At 37.8% G+C, this 18,078-nt stretch overlaps 2 protein-coding genes across 2 annotated transcripts in view; one reads left to right on the forward strand and one right to left on the reverse strand.

Annotated features, from left to right (window-relative positions):
- STARD4 (StAR related lipid transfer domain containing 4) overlaps positions 1 to 14,068 on the forward strand; it is a 33,587-nt gene extending 19,519 nt beyond the window's left edge. Inside the window, exon 7 of the mRNA XM_054715006.1 lies at positions 13,999 to 14,068. Within this exon, the coding sequence (XP_054570981.1) occupies positions 13,999 to 14,007 (9 nt within the window). The 3' untranslated portion in view covers positions 14,008 to 14,068. The remainder of the gene's footprint in view (positions 1 to 13,998) is intronic.
- Positions 13,955 to 18,078, reverse strand: part of CAMK4 (calcium/calmodulin dependent protein kinase IV) — a 140,714-nt gene continuing 136,590 nt past the window's right edge. Inside the window, exons 10-11 of the mRNA XM_008144489.3 lie at positions 15,598 to 15,750; positions 13,955 to 14,534 (exon numbers count right to left, since the gene is read on the reverse strand). Of these exons, the coding sequence (XP_008142711.2) occupies positions 14,097 to 14,534; positions 15,598 to 15,750 (591 nt within the window). The 3' untranslated portion in view covers positions 13,955 to 14,096. The remainder of the gene's footprint in view (positions 14,535 to 15,597; positions 15,751 to 18,078) is intronic.

Genomic DNA, 18,078 nt, shown 5'->3' on the forward strand with positions numbered 1-18,078 from the left:
AGTATGGAAGAAACAGTAAATTAATCCCAGAACACAGGAAATTGGACTTATGATGTCTTCATTATTTTGTGGTTTCCAAAGATTTTCACATGTATGATTAAATAAAAATTCATCTCTTGCAATTCAATAAAAGCTATACTATATTGCCGAGACCGGTTTGGCTCAGTGGATAGAGCGTCGGCCTGCGGACTCAAGGGTCCCAGGTTCGATTCCGGTCAAGGGCATGTACCTTGGTTGCGGGCACATCCCCAGTGGGGGGTGTGCAGGAGGCAGCTGATCGATGTTTCTCTCTCATCGATGTTTCTGACTCTCTATCCCTCTCTCTTCCTCTCTGTAAAAAATCAATAAAATATATTTAAAAAAAAAAAAAGCTATACTATATATAGATTTTATTTTTAAGACATCTTGTAATTCTTTTATGAGCTTATCTGTAAAGTTAGAGCTGTTATTATACTAAAAGCATGTGTTAATATAAATAAAATGTGTATATATTTTTAAAATCAGAATAAAATTTCTAGACTCATGTAATTTATCATTGATATTATCTGTACAAGTTGCTTTAACCTTAAATATTGACAAATAGTTGCATATATCTAAACTTAAAGTTTGTAATTTAACTTCCTGAATTCTTCCAAAAGCATACATATAAACTGGAAAATAAAGATTAGTAACACAGATGGTAACTCCCGCTAGTGTCTCATGTAATATTAGCTACAATACTGCTGAATCTTGATGTGCTGTTATATAGCCAGGATGCTAATGAATTATTGTGCCCTTATTACAGTAACATATGGACACATGTACTGTAATATTTATTGTACATATGTTTAAATAATTGTGTTAATTTGATTAGGAATTATGGTGATAATTTTATTTGGAGTTTTAAAAAAGCTGGAAGAGATTGCAAAGAAGTGCTTGATCTGTGCTATAAGAAAGCAGTTATGAATACCATGGATAGTATGCATTAGAAAATATGACTATTAAATGGTTTAAACAAATAGGGATTTACTTTTCTCATAAAAAAGATGGGTATAGGTAATTGTTAGTGTTTATTTATCAGCCAAGAATTCAGGGCTTCTGGCTCAGTTCCTCCTCATTTTTAACTCACAGTGTTGAGGTGACTGACCAGCCGTGGACATTACATGTGTGCTCCAGTCAGGAAGTAGGGGAAGGCATGACACCACTCATCTGTGTCTTTTATCCGGAAAGCAAAAGCTTTCCCAGAAGCCTCCAGTAGTTTCTCTTTCCAGTAGTCTGGGTGGCATGACTACTCCTAGCTGTAACTGTGGCTGGAAAGGCAAACATAAAGATTTCCAGCCTTTTGGAGAGCGGGCATGACTCTGGATAGCCAGCCATAGCTTCAGTGGATCAGCTCTGGGAAGTGTGTATAAGTTTCCTTCAGATGTCAATAGGAGAGTGACAGACCCCCAAAATAGAAGTGAAAATAGCAAAGTAGTCATTCACTTCTTCATGAAACATTTACATAGCTACCCTTAATTCAGGTAGTGAGGTGATGGAGCGTCCTCTGTAGGTTAATGGCTAGTGTCACATGACATCCAACATGAACGATCTGTTTGTATTACACCATGTTCCTATTCCTCAGGAGCAAAGGGTCCACTATAGATGAAGGCTCCTATAGCCGGCGGTGACAGAAAATGGATGGAAAATGTGAACTCACATGTGTCCCAGGAGTGAAGGTACATCCACAGTACTTGTGTTATCAACTGCACAGGTAGTTTAGTGGCATGTAGTATTCTCTCTCTCTCTTTCTTTTTTTTTTTTTTTATAAGAGAAAGTTTTAGAATATTACGGAGGTAGAAGTGAGCCAGTTGGGCTGTGTAGGCTCAGGAAACAAATTACGGAGGCAGGAGGGCCCTTGGAGCTGAGAGAGAAAGGCAAAGGCGATGCACCTTGGTGGGAAGGGGAAGGGAGAGGTGCTTCCCAGAGGGTTTTGTATTCTCAGAAAATACTGGAGCAAGTGTAGTGTGCAAGTACCAAAATAGGCTTTCCGCTCATTTGGATGGTATTCTTTCTCAGGAGCTCTACCTTCCTACTTAGGTTTTGCTTTAGTGACATCCCTGAAGTGACAGCTGATTTTTTGTTAAAGGAAATAGTCCAGGGATTGTGCAAAATGAGGTTGAAATAAAAATTTGTTTCATATAGTCAAAATGGACTGGCAGATGGGAGAGGTTTTTGTTTTCCTCAAGCACTTGCCTCGATTAAAATGTCATTTATTAGGCTACGTGTGTCTTTTCAACAAAGTGAGGATTTGGGATTCAAGGGTAGAAGCAAGCTGTGATTCTGAGGGAAACTGCTGTGTATCTCCCTCTCAGATCTCTCACACAAAAGATTGCTAATTGAGTGGCTGAGCTTAAGAAGGACTTTCAGATCTTTACAACTCGTGTGGCTAACCAGCAGCTTCTTAAGAGTGAGCATGCGGTTTTGTCCGTCTCGTTCTCAGGTCCTGTAAATTCTAAAGCATCATCATGAAGTGATGACTGAATAGCACTTGGTCCAAATAATACTAATCTCACATTAGGATTGTGTCCTTAGAATAGGTTTCCTCAAACACAAAAGGGGATTTGTGTAGTGTTACTGAGAAAAAAACCACAATTGAGACGGCATTATTATGCAGCTATCAGAAATGGGGAGATTCCACAAAAATGTTGGTGTTTTAGTGCTAGGTTGATACCAAAACATTTACAATTACAAGCCTGGAAGAAAAAATAAACAGGAAAAGAACGCTTGCCTTTGGAAGACGTTATGATGTTAATTTTCTGTATTTTCAAATCTTTACAATGAAAAATCAGTTTTTATATGAGTTGTTGCATTTACCTTGTACCCTGTGAAGTGACTTTCCAGTGCTGAGAGCACTAGGTTGGGCTAGGACAGTGGTCAGCAAACTCATTAGTCAACAGAGCCAAATAGCAACAGTACAACGGTTGAAATTTCTTTTGAGAGCCAAATTTTTTAAACTTAAACCTCTTCTAACGCCACTTCTTCAAAATAGACTCGCCCAGGCCGTGGTATTTTGTGGAAGAGCCACACTCAAGGGGCCAAAGAGCCACATGTGGCTTGCGAGCCGCAGTTTGCCGACATGGGGCTAGGAGATGGGCAGCCCAGGTCTCTTTTCAGCCACTAACTGTGACCTCAGGTAAGGCATGTCCTTTTTGGGTGTCATATCTCTTTAACAAAATGACTGTGTTGGATTAAATGATTACTGAGTTCCCCTTTTAATGGTGTTATGATTTTAATGACATCACTGTATAGTGTTAAAAAATGCTATGAAATGTATAATTTCATCCAAGAGAATGGGAAAACACTCAAGGAATGATTCAACTCCATATTTCAGATGTAAGGGAAACATCCATTGTGTTCCTCTTGACTTGTAACATTTCAAAGCACAGAATGCACAGTTTTGGTGGGCTCCTAGATGATTTATTATCATACCGTACATGCAGATTGCTTTACAGATTTCCCAGCAGCAAGATAATATGCTATTGTCATGTGTTGTTTTTGACACATCTAGGTGACTTAGTCAAAGTAACACTGGCCCTGGATAAGGTTAGTTTCAACAGTTTGCCAATATCCATTTTGCCTCGTGTTGCATATTATTCCTTTATGTTCCTGGGAAACACCCAAAAATGAGCCTATGTAGTCATTTAACCAGGTTATCCAACTTAAGTCTAAGAAGGAGCTACAGTTGTGTGTGGCTCTCACGTTGCCTGCCCAGCTTTGGGCAGCTGAGCCAATGAGTGTGCCGTGTGAGAACCGGGACCCACTGCCAGTCCCCACCATTGAAGAATAGGGTAGCTCAATCAAAAGCTAATGGACATGGTTTTGATGAGCTCTCTACAAATGTTTTCTGCATTTACATTTATGGCCAGGTTAGACTTACATGTTTACTTAAAAAAAATTTTTTTTTCAATATATCTTTATTTAAGGAGTCGATAGCACCATTTTGACAAGCTTTAAAAATGAAATGTTCACAGCTCCTTTTTCAGTGCGTTTCCATCAGAAGTTGGGAACATATACTAGAGGCCTGATGCACGACATTCGTGCAAGTGACTCGGCCCTTGCAGCCCAGCTTCACCCGGAAGGTCGGTCTATTTGCATATTATGCTTTTATTATAAATTCCTCCAAATCCTACATGCACTTGTTTTTGGCTAATGACTGGCTGATCTAAACTACTGGAGATGTAGGTTTCCTTTATATAATGGTGTCCTGTCATCTAATCCTTCATACTTATGTCCCTCTAGTTCAATAAACTTTTGACAACCCAGGAATACAAATTTCTCTACGAAAAACTAGAAAGACATACCAGATAATGCCACATAAGCCTGAAGAACCCTTGTAGGAAGTAGTCTTTTCTTAATGCCTGCTAAGTTGTGTTTTCTGATCCCTCCCTATATCTATATCTTAGTTTCCTTTTCATCACTTATATGATAGTCAGTCTTTGTTCCTTCTTTCATTTCATTTGCCCTGAAGAATAATGCAGCCATTCACAATCACAGGCATGATCTGAAACAAACGAAGTGGCAATACAACTAATGTATATATGCCGTAATCTGATCCTAATTGGTATTAAAAATGTTTTGAAGATGGGTGTCAAACACTGCCTGCAAAGAATGATATGAAAAGGGATTTATAGAAGGGTGTGTACTGGGGCAAAAGAGAGATGAAGAAAGGACTTGACAGGACCAGCTTGATGTTTGAGGAAAGCAGTTGTGAACATTTTTAAATTTCATTGTCTGAGACTTAGCTTTTTTAATGTACAGGTTATCTTTTGAAGTGTAAGTGTGCAGATATAATTCTATCTCAACTGCAGGGATTGCCTTTTCAGATCAGATCATTATTAAAGGGTTAAAATAACTATAGCAGAAGTAACTTGATGCAGGCCTCCAATGGTAAAGCTTTAGCAGGTTGTTGGGTGATTTCTAGAGTCACAGGGAGTTATTCAGATATTGGAGTTCTGCAAAATGTACTCAGATAACCACTATCATTATTTACTCTGCTTTGTCAGTGGAGACCTCGCCAGTGCAGTCTGCATCAACTGATGATGTGCAAAAATGTCTCTGATGTCTTGGGTGATTTTTATTCTGCTTCTGGATGCCCCAAATTAGTAAAGTGCATAGGAGATCACAGAGGGCTATGTCCTCTGAGGAAATGCTGTACATGTGTCTTCCAAGAAGAAGAAAGGAGCATGGAGGTCTCTAATTCAACTTTGCACAAGATCCGAGACTTTTGCGCAGTCTTAGCAACACTTCCCTTAGGTTTCAGCCTTTCAACCCCAAGTTGTTCCTTCACATTGCCTTGCATTTCTTCACTCTAAGTTTTTCTGCCAGATGCATCCCCTTCCACCTCCCCACCTGCAAAGACTCTCCCCATCCTTCAAATCCAGCCAGTGTTCCCAGGAAGCTTTCCTTGATCATTCCAGGCAGAAAGGGGCTTTTCTTCTTTCCATCCCTATGGGCTTACTGTCCGTGTAGATGTAGCATGGGCTACACATGTAAACTTGTTTCTCCAACTACAAAGCTCACTCCTAGAATAGCTGAATTCACCTCTGACTCCTTCATTGTGTATAATAGTTTCTCAGTGAAAGTTTACTGAGACAATGGTTTCCTGGAATGGGATACTCCTGGAAGCTTCAAAACTAGCAAATCATTTCCTTAAAGTGTGCTTGTGATGTAGGTCTAATGTCCCCTAAACTCCACAGTTTGAAATGGTTCTGAGAGGAAAATTAGTTATTGACTTTGGTATATTCATTTCCAAGAGAAGCAGGCAACCCAGATGTTGAGGGAAATGTAGAAATGCTTTTAAGTCTACTAACAACTGCCTTCAAACTGAGCAATTAGGAAAAATAGGCAGGTAGGAATGTGGAATCCTAATCTAGATTTTATCTTTTCCCTCTTCCATTCTAATTGTCTCCCTCCTACATACATCAACTAGGAGGAGCTGGCAAACAATTCATCTCTTTCCTCTCCTACCCCACCCTCACCCCGAAACTCTACATTCCTACATAGTGTCTCAGTGGTCACATCATATTACTAATTGCTACAACAATTTCTAGAAAACAATACATTAACAAGAGTCATGATAATTTTAGGTATTCCTAATAATAAGCTGGTAATAGGATTTCTACTTAATACTTCACTTGTAACCTTGGCTGCAGATGTTGAAAGTCAAACACAAAGGTCATTTCTCAGTATCTGGATGTCCTGCTTCCCCTAAGGCAGAAACGATGGAATAAATAATTTCTCTGTGACAGAAATAGACTTTAAAAAGGGCCCTTCTTGGGTTTCTAAATATGTAAGAACAGTAAAGGCAAGCATTTACTCAAGGCCCCCTCTTTTCAAATAAATTATATAACACTCAGAAAAACAAGGAGATTGAAAAGAAGCTTTCTTGCATGAAATTATTGGCCATCTGCCTGCTCCCTGAGCTATTGATGAGCAAGTCATTGTCATGGAATGTCATAATAAAGCACATTTCCTAAAAATGACTAAATGAAGATTCAAGTGATATGAACTACTTGAAAATATTTGGAAGGACTCAGACCAAAGGGCTCTCTTATTTCTTAGCTTACTAAGTAACAGCTCTGAATTGACTTAACTGGGAAATAGCACTGTAAGATATCATTACATGATTTTCAATGTAAGGATCCAATTTCTAAAACATGCTCAGTGCTAGAAAGCTTTTTAATTCCCCTCTCACCCAAGTCAGTTCATACTCTAAATTTCTTTTTTCAGGAATGTTGCAATTTTGAATTTTTAATTCTGTAGGGAAATTTTACGGTTAAGTTGTACTTCCAGCACAGTTATTGTGGTAAGACCATCTGCAATAGAAATAAAGCTCACCCAACTTCCTAAGAAGCAAATGAGAACAGGAACCTTAAGCTGAGGAGAAGGAATCTAGAGCATAGGAATCTGTATTCCCTAGATGTCACCAAAAGGCATGGGGTGCCATGAAAAGCCAGGGTTTGTGGTGTTCTTTTTTCATTAATTTTTATTTTCTGTAAAGGGCTAGATAAACATTTTAGGCTTTTCTGGGCCATATGGTCTCTGTTGAAACTACTCTGTCCTGGTAGCATGAAAGCAACCAGAGATAATATATAAATAAATGAGAATGATTATGTTCTAATAAAACTTTATTTTTTTTTTAAAAAAGCAGGCCTCTGGTAGGTTTGGTCTGTAAACCATAGTTTGCCTAACTCCTGAAAACTGTTCTTGGGAGGTTTAAATTTATTTCCTTGGGCAATTATGTGAAAATTACTTTTTAAAAAATGCCCATGTTTTATATGTATATCACAAATACCATAGAGAAAAGAATGATTAGCATTCAAATAAGAAAGAGTATAAACATCAGCCCCTAACTCTTTTCCTAATGATCACCTTTCACTGATACCCTTAGTTCATTGGGCATAATGAATCTCACTTAAAACCTTGTCTGCTGTTCCTACTCAGTGAACTCATAGGAAATGTTAAAACTTCAAGGGAAACACAGCAACATCTGTCAGACATGGAATGCTACTATATTGTTTGGACCTAACTACTTAATCAAGTGGGCATATCAGGTAATTCTTTTGGCTTTAGGGCAGCCATGAAAATATTACTGAGACAGGGCGTGTGAAGAGAAACACCTTAGGGACTTCTGGCATGAATAATAACCTTGACGATAACAGTGTAAACAAAATTGTCACTCATGAATACGCTATCTGTATCCTGTGTTACTGCATATTAGCTGCATGATAGGCTATGAAACAGGTCAGGTTAGAGGAGGCAGTCATGAGATAAGTTTTCAACTTATAGTCATACTTGTATCCTTTACAAACCAGATTAGCTACCATACATGTACCCAGGAAAAGACAAAGGACAAACCTAGTAAATTTTTATCATCCACAACATACTCAGATTGAGAGTGCTTAGGGAACAACTTTCAAAAATTTAATGTGAATTCTATTGCATTGAGTAGCTTGAAATGATCTTTTAAATGGGCAAGAAAGATTATTCTTTAATCCGACTGAAATGAAGTATTTGTCATTATGCATACAATGAATCACAGCAAAGATCTCATGGGTATAAATATTCCATATCCATGGATTTCCAGGTCAAGATGTCCACGTCAAAATTTCTTCAAAATGTGCTGGAAAAGACTCTTAAGAACTCAGTATAATTTTGCAGTCTTAGTTCCAAAGTAAGTTCTGGGATACCAAGGGCCCCACATTTCTGCAGCCAAGTGTGGGACCTCACAGTCCTAAAGGGCTGCCTGATGGCCAGAGACATGGAACAAGTGGTAGCAAACCAAGACACTGGGAAGAGCAAATGACTGGTGGAATCCCATTCTCCATTACTGAGGAATGGCAGGCAATACACCAACATTCAAACGGCATCACCTTCCATCAGAGCTTGGGAAGAGGTTTTCTTCCATTTGGCTCGTGTGCGCTCAGCCAGGTCAGATGCCTAGAGTCTTCTCTAGAGCAATGCCCGATTCCTGCGAAGAAGGAGATGGTCCCGTCCTGGGAAGACCTGCAACCTGCCCTAGGTGGACCTCTGGGCCAGGCGACAGAGGAAAAGCTGAGTGTTGAAAATCAAGCAAATCCTGAAGTACATCACAAGCATTTATGAAAACTAGAATTTTAAACACGGAAGCATACATTAGTCAAGTTTGTTATTGCTCTCCCAGATAAGTATATAAATGGTTGGACTTCATAAGCTGAGGCGATCTGAAAGGCGTAATAATGACAAAAATTGGTACTTAATAGGTCAAAATATAGAAAGAGGAAATGCTGAACTTGCTTACTATGGGTGGATAGCTGATTTCTCTCCTGTGGTCTTTTATTTTCTCTATTTGCCGAGGGACCAGAAAATTCCCCTGAGTGGTGCCAGGGGAAGAAACGGATGTTGAAAAAATTATAGAAAATGATTGGGTACATTTCTGCTTATCATATGGTTATGAATATTATAATACCAACATTGAGATTACATGTGCATAAGTGTTTACAAAACACTGAAGACACACACACACACACAGAGTCTAACCATTACTTGGTACTTAACCAGGAAGTGTGCAGATGTTAGCTATGACCCTGATCAGGAACACATCAGTGATGAGCATTAAGAAAATTGGAATATGACCTAATACACAGCAATTACAAGGACACTACAAATGCTATTATGTAGGTAAATGTCTGGAAACTTTGCACCATCTAAAACAGTATACTGAATACTCTGCAATGACAAGTAAATTACATAATGGCATTGTAATTATGTCAATTATATATGAAGTTAACCCTCATCAAGAAAAACCTAGTGCTGATTCACTTTGTTGACTTTTTCATTTTGCATTTGCTTTGCAAGAATAATCCTAAAACAGAATAAATGGTTTACTAATTTTACTCTTTGCCTTTTCTGGCATTTACTTTTTTTACCCTAATTTGGAATGCAACCAGATGCTTCTGTAAAAAATAATAACACACACACGTATGCATGCACACACACTGAATTATGAAACAAAATGGCTCTCTTTAAATCTTCAGTTTGTGGGCAACCCAGGCAGTTACCTTGCATGTGAAACTGGAAAAAGGGATTGCTAGATATTCTAAATTAGAAAATATGTTTAAAATGCTATGTAATTGAGGTCACAGTATAAGGCAAACTGTTCTTTCTTTTTAAGTCTGCCACTAAAAATGGCTATGGAACATTGAGGATTATTCTAAAATAGCAGTATGTAAGAAATATCTAAAAGTCATTTGAATCCATGTGTAATGGCAGTGTTGATTCAACCCTTCTAAGAAAATGTAAAAAAAATAAAAAATAGCCAGCTGATGGTCATATCCACACTTGGGGGCTTATTGTCCTCATCGTGTAATCTACATCATTCAAATTTGGTATGTGTTAGTAGATTTCCAGAAATAACTCTTGCCTGCAACACAAGGATGGTGCCAGCCGAGTCCAGGCCTACAAAATCCTGTTAAGGTTCTGTGTGCAGTCCTTCCTGACTGGGGAACATGGTTCACCCACAGTAAATATGGGTCCACAAGGATACTGCTAGGTCCATGGCAGTACTCAGGAGAGACTAGCCTCTAGTCAAGATTCCAGGGCCCAGAGGGATCAGAGGGACTGTGGCCAACTGACAATTGACAATGCCCAGCAAAGTATTGTCCTCTACGAGTCATGCTGGGAAACACGCCTCTGAAGCACATGACTAAGCAGAAGTGGCCAGCAGAGTTTTTACTTATTTCAGGCTATGACATGTCTGAAATATTTTCCTTTTGGCCTCCTATCAACTCATCAGTGTGGAAAACGGAAGCAGCTCAAATCTACTAACCTAACATAGAAACTCAGGTGTCGTTTTGTTTAGAAAATACTCTAGAACAGTACTGTCCCGGTACAGTAGCCATTAGTCACATGTGGCTATTGAGCACTTGATTTACCAAAGGTGTAACATACACTCCTGATTTTGAATAAGTATAAAAACAAACATTTAAAATATTAATTATTCATGTTGATATGCTAGAATAATAGTTTGGATATATTGGATTAAAATATGCAGTTAAATTTGCCTAATACTTTATTTTTTCAGTGGCTAAGAGAAAATTTTAAATTACGTATGTGGCTTGCATCATATTTATATTAGGCAGCACTTGTTCTAGATGATAACTTCTTCAACCATATTATTCTAACTCCTACCTTATTCATGTATTCATGGAATGAATGAGCTTCACAGTTTGAGAAAAATCACTGGGATTCCAATTAGGCTTTTTAAATAGCAGAGATCAAGATTGTCCTTTCTGGGAAAATAACCTAGGTTATGCTATGCATCTGAACTTATCTGAAAACAAAAATCAATAATGTAATATGATAACTGTCAGCTCTAAAATGCAAAACATAATTTATTGTTCTTTGCTGAAATTCCCTTAATTCTTTTGCTTTAAATATAATTTGACTAGGGGTAACATTATGAAGTAGTTTGTCAAAATAAAGCTCAATCTGCCATTATTTAGTTAAGTAATCTTTGAGAGAGATGATCTATCCCATTTCAACAGGTAATATCAATGTTTGTAGTTCTTTCAAAATGTTAACCCAATAATTTGAACCTATGTTGTATTTCTTTCTTTTTTTAATATACTTTTTAAATTTTAGGTTGTATGTTTATGAAATCTTAGATTGAATCTCTTGTCTGAAAGGACCAATTGTTATGAAAGCTTGACTTGTTTTCCACTGAAATGACTAAATTAGCCACTACTTAGGCATTATTAAAACTTAATCTTTAACATACAAGTCAAGATTTAAAACTTCCAGTGATTTTTAAAGAGTGCAATTTATAGATTAAAAGTAAATTACCCTTACATCCTCTAGATTTGTGACCAACAGGCTGAGAACAGCTGCTGTAGAGCCTAAGACCATTGGAAAACACAGATATTTACATTATGACTCATTAACAGTAGCAAAATTACAGTTATAAAGTAGCAACGAAAATAATTTTATGGTTGGGGGTCACCACAACATGAGGAACTGTATTAAAGGGTCGTGGCATTAGAAAGGTTGAGAGCCACTGCTCTAGAACTCATCAAGGAATAGGCATGTGTACTCATTTAGAGGGGTCAAACTCTCACACACACACTGGCCTGGCATTCACAGTGCTGTTTGTAAAGTCCACAGGGCCAACCACTGACGTCAGCCCTGGGCGTTGGATGACAGAACTGCCCTGGGAACAAAATGGAGGTGGCTGGGAGGGACGATATGATCTGATCTTTCAACTAATTGCCATTCTATAATAAGATCCCTTTTCCCTCTCTTCTTCCCATTTGAAATATATGGAACTTTTACTGTACATACCTGTGAAGTCTCACTGGGAAAAGTACACCAGGCAATTTATCTTTTTTAATGGAAATCTTAATGCTTAGTAAAAAAGGCATTCTTAGAGGTTAAAAATAGTGAGCCCTTTATAATAGCTGAAATGGAAATTTTGAGAGAGATAAAGATGGAAAGAAACAGACAAGAAGAGGATAAGTACTCTCTACTAGTTAATAAAAATAAAATAAAATAAAACAAAAATCATCTTTCTCTGAGTCCAGATGATGTGTCTCACTTGAGGGCTATTTCCTCCAGTCAGCGACCTGTCAGGCCCCTCAACTACGGAAGATGAGAAATCCTACCTTGTTTTCTTCTCAGGAGAATAGCAGTAAAGGAAGATTTGTGCTTGGAAAGCAGAATGTCTGCCAAGGTCCAATCACCCCGGAAACCAGAGATTTTATTTCACTGTCCAATATAATAGCTTTGAGGAAGTACCCAAATAATTTTTTTAAGATCTCTTTTTTGGAATAGTATTTTTATGTGATAGTCATTTTTATTATAATTTTGTACATTGAGTGTAATTCTTTCTTGAAATTATGAAAATGTACCAAAATGTGATACATAATTTCATAAAAATGTTCATTTCAATTTCAAATGAAATAAATCTGAGGTAATTTAAATGTGATTTCTATAAGGGAAAAGTGTTTATATGAAAATCAAAGAAATACTTTTGGGGGAAAAAATCATAGTAAAGTATAAAGTCTAATGTTACAGCATCTCAAGTCTGACTTAAAATCAGTGTTTTTTCTTCCTTTCTTTTGTTTTTGTTTTTTAAGGTAAATAAAAAGTTGCACTGTCCTAAATTGACATGAACACTTTCAAAGCTACATTGCAAAATGTGGACACTTCATTCCAAGTGTGAGAAAAAGATATACTAGCTTTTCAAAAATATCTCTAGTTTATAAGCAGTATATCTAAATAACCATCAATTGTAAGGGAAAAAAAGACTTAACAAAAATGTTTCCTTATTCTAGTAAAATCAATAATGATTTTTTAATAAATGATCTTTTAATGAAATACTATTCCCACTCTATTCAGACATTTTGGCATCAGCCTGTGGGGTAGATTTTTCTAAATATTTGAAACTTGGTAATTATAAAGTTTATCCATAACAATGCTCCTATCTTTAAAGTTGTACATGCTCATTAATAAATCCAATTTTACCTGAAAAATAATGAGACAATATTTGTTATTCTAAGTCCTAGTCTTATCCTGTCCTTATCCCTTTTTCTTCCCTAAAATTCTTTTTTTTAAATATATTTTTATTGATTTCATAGAGGAAAGGAGAGAGAGAAACATCAATGATGAGAGAGAATCATTGATTGGCTGCGTCCTGCACGCCCCCTATTGGGGACCCAGCCTGCAACCCAGGCATGCGCCCTTGACCGGAATCGAACCTGGGACCAATTGAACCTGGGAACCTTCAGTCCACAGGCTGACGCTCCTTCCACTGAGCCAAACCAGTTAGGACTTCCCTAAAATTTTTTACTCCTCCCTAAGTGTTGTCCAGGAGAAGGACATCTCATTAGATAGCAATGAAGGATGAATTGGTAAAATACTTTCCTTAGGATTGTAAAATGGAACAATTGTATGATAGAATATTTTTGGTTATTAGTAATATTGAATATATAACTAAGGATAAAATAAAAAAGCATTCTCTACACAAGCTTTGGAACATATAGCTTCATGGCCCTTAAAGGATGCTTCAGTTTCTTACTGTTGGGTTTTTTTGCACATGCCATACAACTATAAAGTATAACCATCTCCTTGTAAACACTTTAAACACACTGATGATAAGTAAAATGTGAATGTCATAGAAATACATCTTAGAGCACTACCTAGCACTGGCTGAGGAACAGTCCAAAAAGATGACTGCCTTGTGAAGAAATCCAAAGGGTACTGGATGGTTAGGTTTTCAAAGCAAAAACCATTTGTTAGTATTTACTTCAAATGTGTGCTACTGGTCCCTGAAAATGCATGTTTTTAAATGTTGTGTTTACTTATAATTTCAAATTTAACTCTCATTGGTATTAAGTATCCATTACGTACCATAGAAAACACTATTTTTCATAAAGCAGTCACATGCATTGAAGTTAGGATTACCAACTGATATATATGTATTTTTTTGCACCTCAAAAACAGCATCACTAGAGCGCACATCATGCTCCCACACCTTCCTTGCTGAAGAACGAAACGCATGAAGTACCAGGAGTTGGCTTCCAGGTTGGAAAGAAGCCAGCTTAGTGCTCTGGCAGGACCACATCGTTCTGCTCAGCTCCAAATCCCAGAGCAGGCTCTTCTTGCCCTTCTTCAGACTCTCCTTCCTCCTCCTCAGTGTTCAGCGGCTCCTCGGCCGGGCTCTCCTCCACTTCTGGGTCAGCCACCTCTATCCCATCCTCTGGTGAGTCGGGCACCATCATGTTGGCCTCAACATCATTTGTATCGGCATCTTGATCTTCTTCTGGAGCCCATATCTTCAACAGCTCAGCCTCTGCCATCTCGGCTGCCAATTGGGCCCCATCTTTTTTAACTTTCTCTTCTGGAACAGCTTCAACAGCTTCACTGCCATCCTGTATTGGAGATGGCTCTCGGCTGGCCTTCTGGTTCTCCTGAAGGCTGCCATGGCTGCTGCTGGCACTGCCCAGCCGGGAGGAGGCCACCACGGCCTTCACTGCTGCCTGATTGGAAACAGAGAAGGGGCAGGTGTCACCACCACTGAAAATCCCAAACTAGAGCCCAATCTCAACTTCGCATTTAGGAAGTTTGCTTTTTATGTTAGTGTTCAATCTTTCAAAATATTATTATACCAAGACTGTTATATGAAAACTCATTTGGAGAAATAACAGAAAAATCTCTTTAATCCCAAACCGGTGTGTGTATTTAATTATCTGGATAATTGAAAGCCCGAGTAAATGTGCTTGTCCATGGATTACCAGTTTTCAAAAATTTTAGAGTGTGTTTCCCAAAGTATTTGTTTCATGAAACATTGGTTCCATAGATGTATTATAATAGAGGTTATGGGGATAAAAGAGTTCCATGGTCAGATTTATTTGAGAAATACCGAGTTAAAATAAGGTTATTTAATCCAGAGTATTTTAAATTAGTTTAACCATGAAACCCTTCAGGTTTATTTAGTATCGGCCTCTAAGTGATGTCCGAGTAGAGCACCATTTTTTGCCCCCAGCTATTCTCTAAAATCCTTGTATATATAGCTGGTCCTAAACACCAATCTATAAGAGAAAAGCTATTTTCTCTATTCCACATATGCCTTATAAAAATAGATATATTTCTCCGGATAATTTTCTATATCATTTGAATTTTTAAAATTTTTACCAAATATGCTAAGTATTTATCTATATTATAAAACATAGTTTTTAAAGATTGTTTCCCAATATTCACATATTCAAGGAAGAAGACAACTTTCTGAATAAATATCAGTTTCCTAAACAATGCCATTTAAGCAGGTCAGCTTTAAGTAAATGAGAAGCAGTGATAATGTATTTGGTGATATACAATATACAACACATTTCCTTTAGTTAACAGTAAATTACTATTACTATTACAATAATTTAAGACTGTAAGTGGCTTTATGCCAGCACGGTTGGGATCTCAAAGCAGGATTTTCCTGTTACCGCAGGAGATGAATAATAGTATTAGATGAAGAATGGTGGAATTGTCTTTGATAGTTCAAGATAAGGGAGACATCTTTAAAACAAACAAACAAATCAAATGCCATCTTACCTTAAGCTTGCGCCGGGCATTGAATTCTTGGAGCTTCTTTTGAGCAGTATCCATGTGTACAAAATTGGCTGCTTTACCTGTGACCCATGGGTGCTGGAGAGCTTGGAAGGTAGTCAGTCGTTTCTTAGGATCCAAAACAATTAATTTCCTGACCTGAAGTGATAAAGAGCCATAAGGAGATTTTTATGGAAATTTGGGTTTGCCCCTCAGCTTGTGAACTTCTATGTCTGATTCTGTTTCCCTAGCTTCACCACTGAATATACTTAAAAAAAATTTTTTTTAAAGCTATCAGAGGCCACCATGGGTAAGAATGGCTTCAGGCAACGGTAGCTGAGGGAGCGGAAAGACAGTGGTGTATGCCACCTGAGAGCCCAAACTGTGAGAAGACTTTCCAACAGAGGTCAAAGAAACAGGTCCTGGCTGGCCTGTGGAGTGAAAGCTCTTTCCAGGAGAACCGGCATCTGAATAATACTAGGCTGCACTTCACATCACTTAGAATTCAGAACTTCTAATACGTCTCAGTGAAGATGGAATCATTCGCTCATCATCATCATTCATTCTGTGGGGATTAAGTGACAAAAATGGGATAGTATCATAGCCTTTATGATTATGCCACAATGCATCCATTTACAGTTCTCTCTAATCCTTTGGGGATACTTGAATAAGCAGAATGCAGGGGTAAAACCTATTTAGAATCAAAGTAAGGTGTCAATGGCTTGGGGACATGATTTGTTTTAAGAACTGAATTCTGCCATGGCAGCCCATTCAGGGAGGTTTACCCCTACTCCTGAGAAAGAGCAGACAATAAATTGCCAGGAAGATCAACAACCCAAATACAGCTAAGAAGGGGGGGAATGAGTCAGAGACTATTTAAAGTCAGAAGGCATGTTTAAGCCCTACTTCCTGTGACCCTAGACAAAGACCTACTGTGAATTGAGTGCTGATGGACACTCTCCTGGGCCCTTTTGTTACATGACCTAATTTCCTTTGTCAATCCATTCATCCTATATAATAAAAAAAGCAGGGCTCATAGCTGGTGAGCACAGTGGCAGTGGCGGGAGCCTCTCCTGCCTCTGCAGCAGCCTACGGGGAGCGGACCTAAGCCATCAGTCAGACATCCCCCGAGGGCTCCAAGACTGAGAGAGGGTGCAGGACAGGCTGAGGGACCACCCCCCTCGAGTCCACGAATTTTTGTGCCCTGGGCCTCTAGTGTGTGTGTGTGTGTATACACACATATATATATATATATATATATGAAAATCTGATAGTCATGGCTATCATCTGTTGAATTCATATATATATATATATATATTTATAATATATATGTATATATATATATATAAAATTTTAAAAACGCATATAATCCTTTGCATAACTTATCAATTCATAAAGGAGGGATGGAAGGAAGCTCAGAAAGATTTAGTGACTTGTCTAAGGTCAACTTGTAATTGGTGGAAAGTGTATTCAAACTCAGGTCTGTGTTACCTCAGAGTTCATCTTGTGGTCACTACACAGTAGTGCCTCAGGCAGTCAACTTCTCTGACCTTTGGTCTACTCAGGTGTAAAATGAGGAACTTTGAATGATTTAAGGCCTGAGGTCTTTTCTAACTCTAATAATCTAAGAAGAACTGAACACAGGCTATCAAAATCATGCAGCATGTCAAACGAAGTATAAATATCCACTTCTCCTTTTGCTTTTTTGTAAAACATGCAAAGAAATGTGTGTTTGGGGTAAAGACACTGAATTTGTAGAGGGCAAAGACGTGATACTGCTTAGGCTTAAAATCTGGGAAGAGGTGGAGGGAGGTAGAGATGATTAAGAAAACGAATGCACAGCAATAAATGAAAATCTGATAGTAGTCATAGCTATCATCTGTTGAATAGGTGAACATAATACTTTTTATGTAAATGATACCTAATCTTTAACAATATCCTTGACAATTAGATATTTTCCTCCCATTTTCCAATTATTGTTTCCCTCTTCCTCATGATTACCATTCTCCTCCTCATGAAAATACAAAGAATTTATTGAAAGACAATAGGTACTGGAAATTTACATATACCAGCATTAATGTTTACATTTGAAGATATTGAAGCACTAAATTGTTAAGAAACTTGCAGAAGGTCAGAGAGATCCAGGTTTCAAACCCAAACCTTACAAATATCCTAGAGCCCCCTTACAATCTGACTCCCCCCTCATTGGCACTGTTGCCTCTGTTGAAGACAGAACAGATGTGGGTTCTGCTAGTAAGTACAGATTCAGGATTCCTTTGGTTCTGAAGCTTTATAAATTTATTGACTAACAGAATTTAGTTAATTCAAGAAATATCACTGCTAACTAATGTTCTTATACATTTAATGTTGGAAGGGATAAAAAATATGAAAGGAGGGCTAAGTAAAGGAATTATTATTGAGCTGGTGGTCGTTACTTACCATATATTATATCCTTTAAGTCTCCCAACAATCTAGTGATAGTAGATT

Source organism: Eptesicus fuscus, chromosome 4, assembly GCF_027574615.1.
Source record: "Eptesicus fuscus isolate TK198812 chromosome 4, DD_ASM_mEF_20220401, whole genome shotgun sequence".
Lineage (NCBI taxonomy): Eukaryota > Metazoa > Chordata > Mammalia > Chiroptera > Vespertilionidae > Eptesicus > Eptesicus fuscus.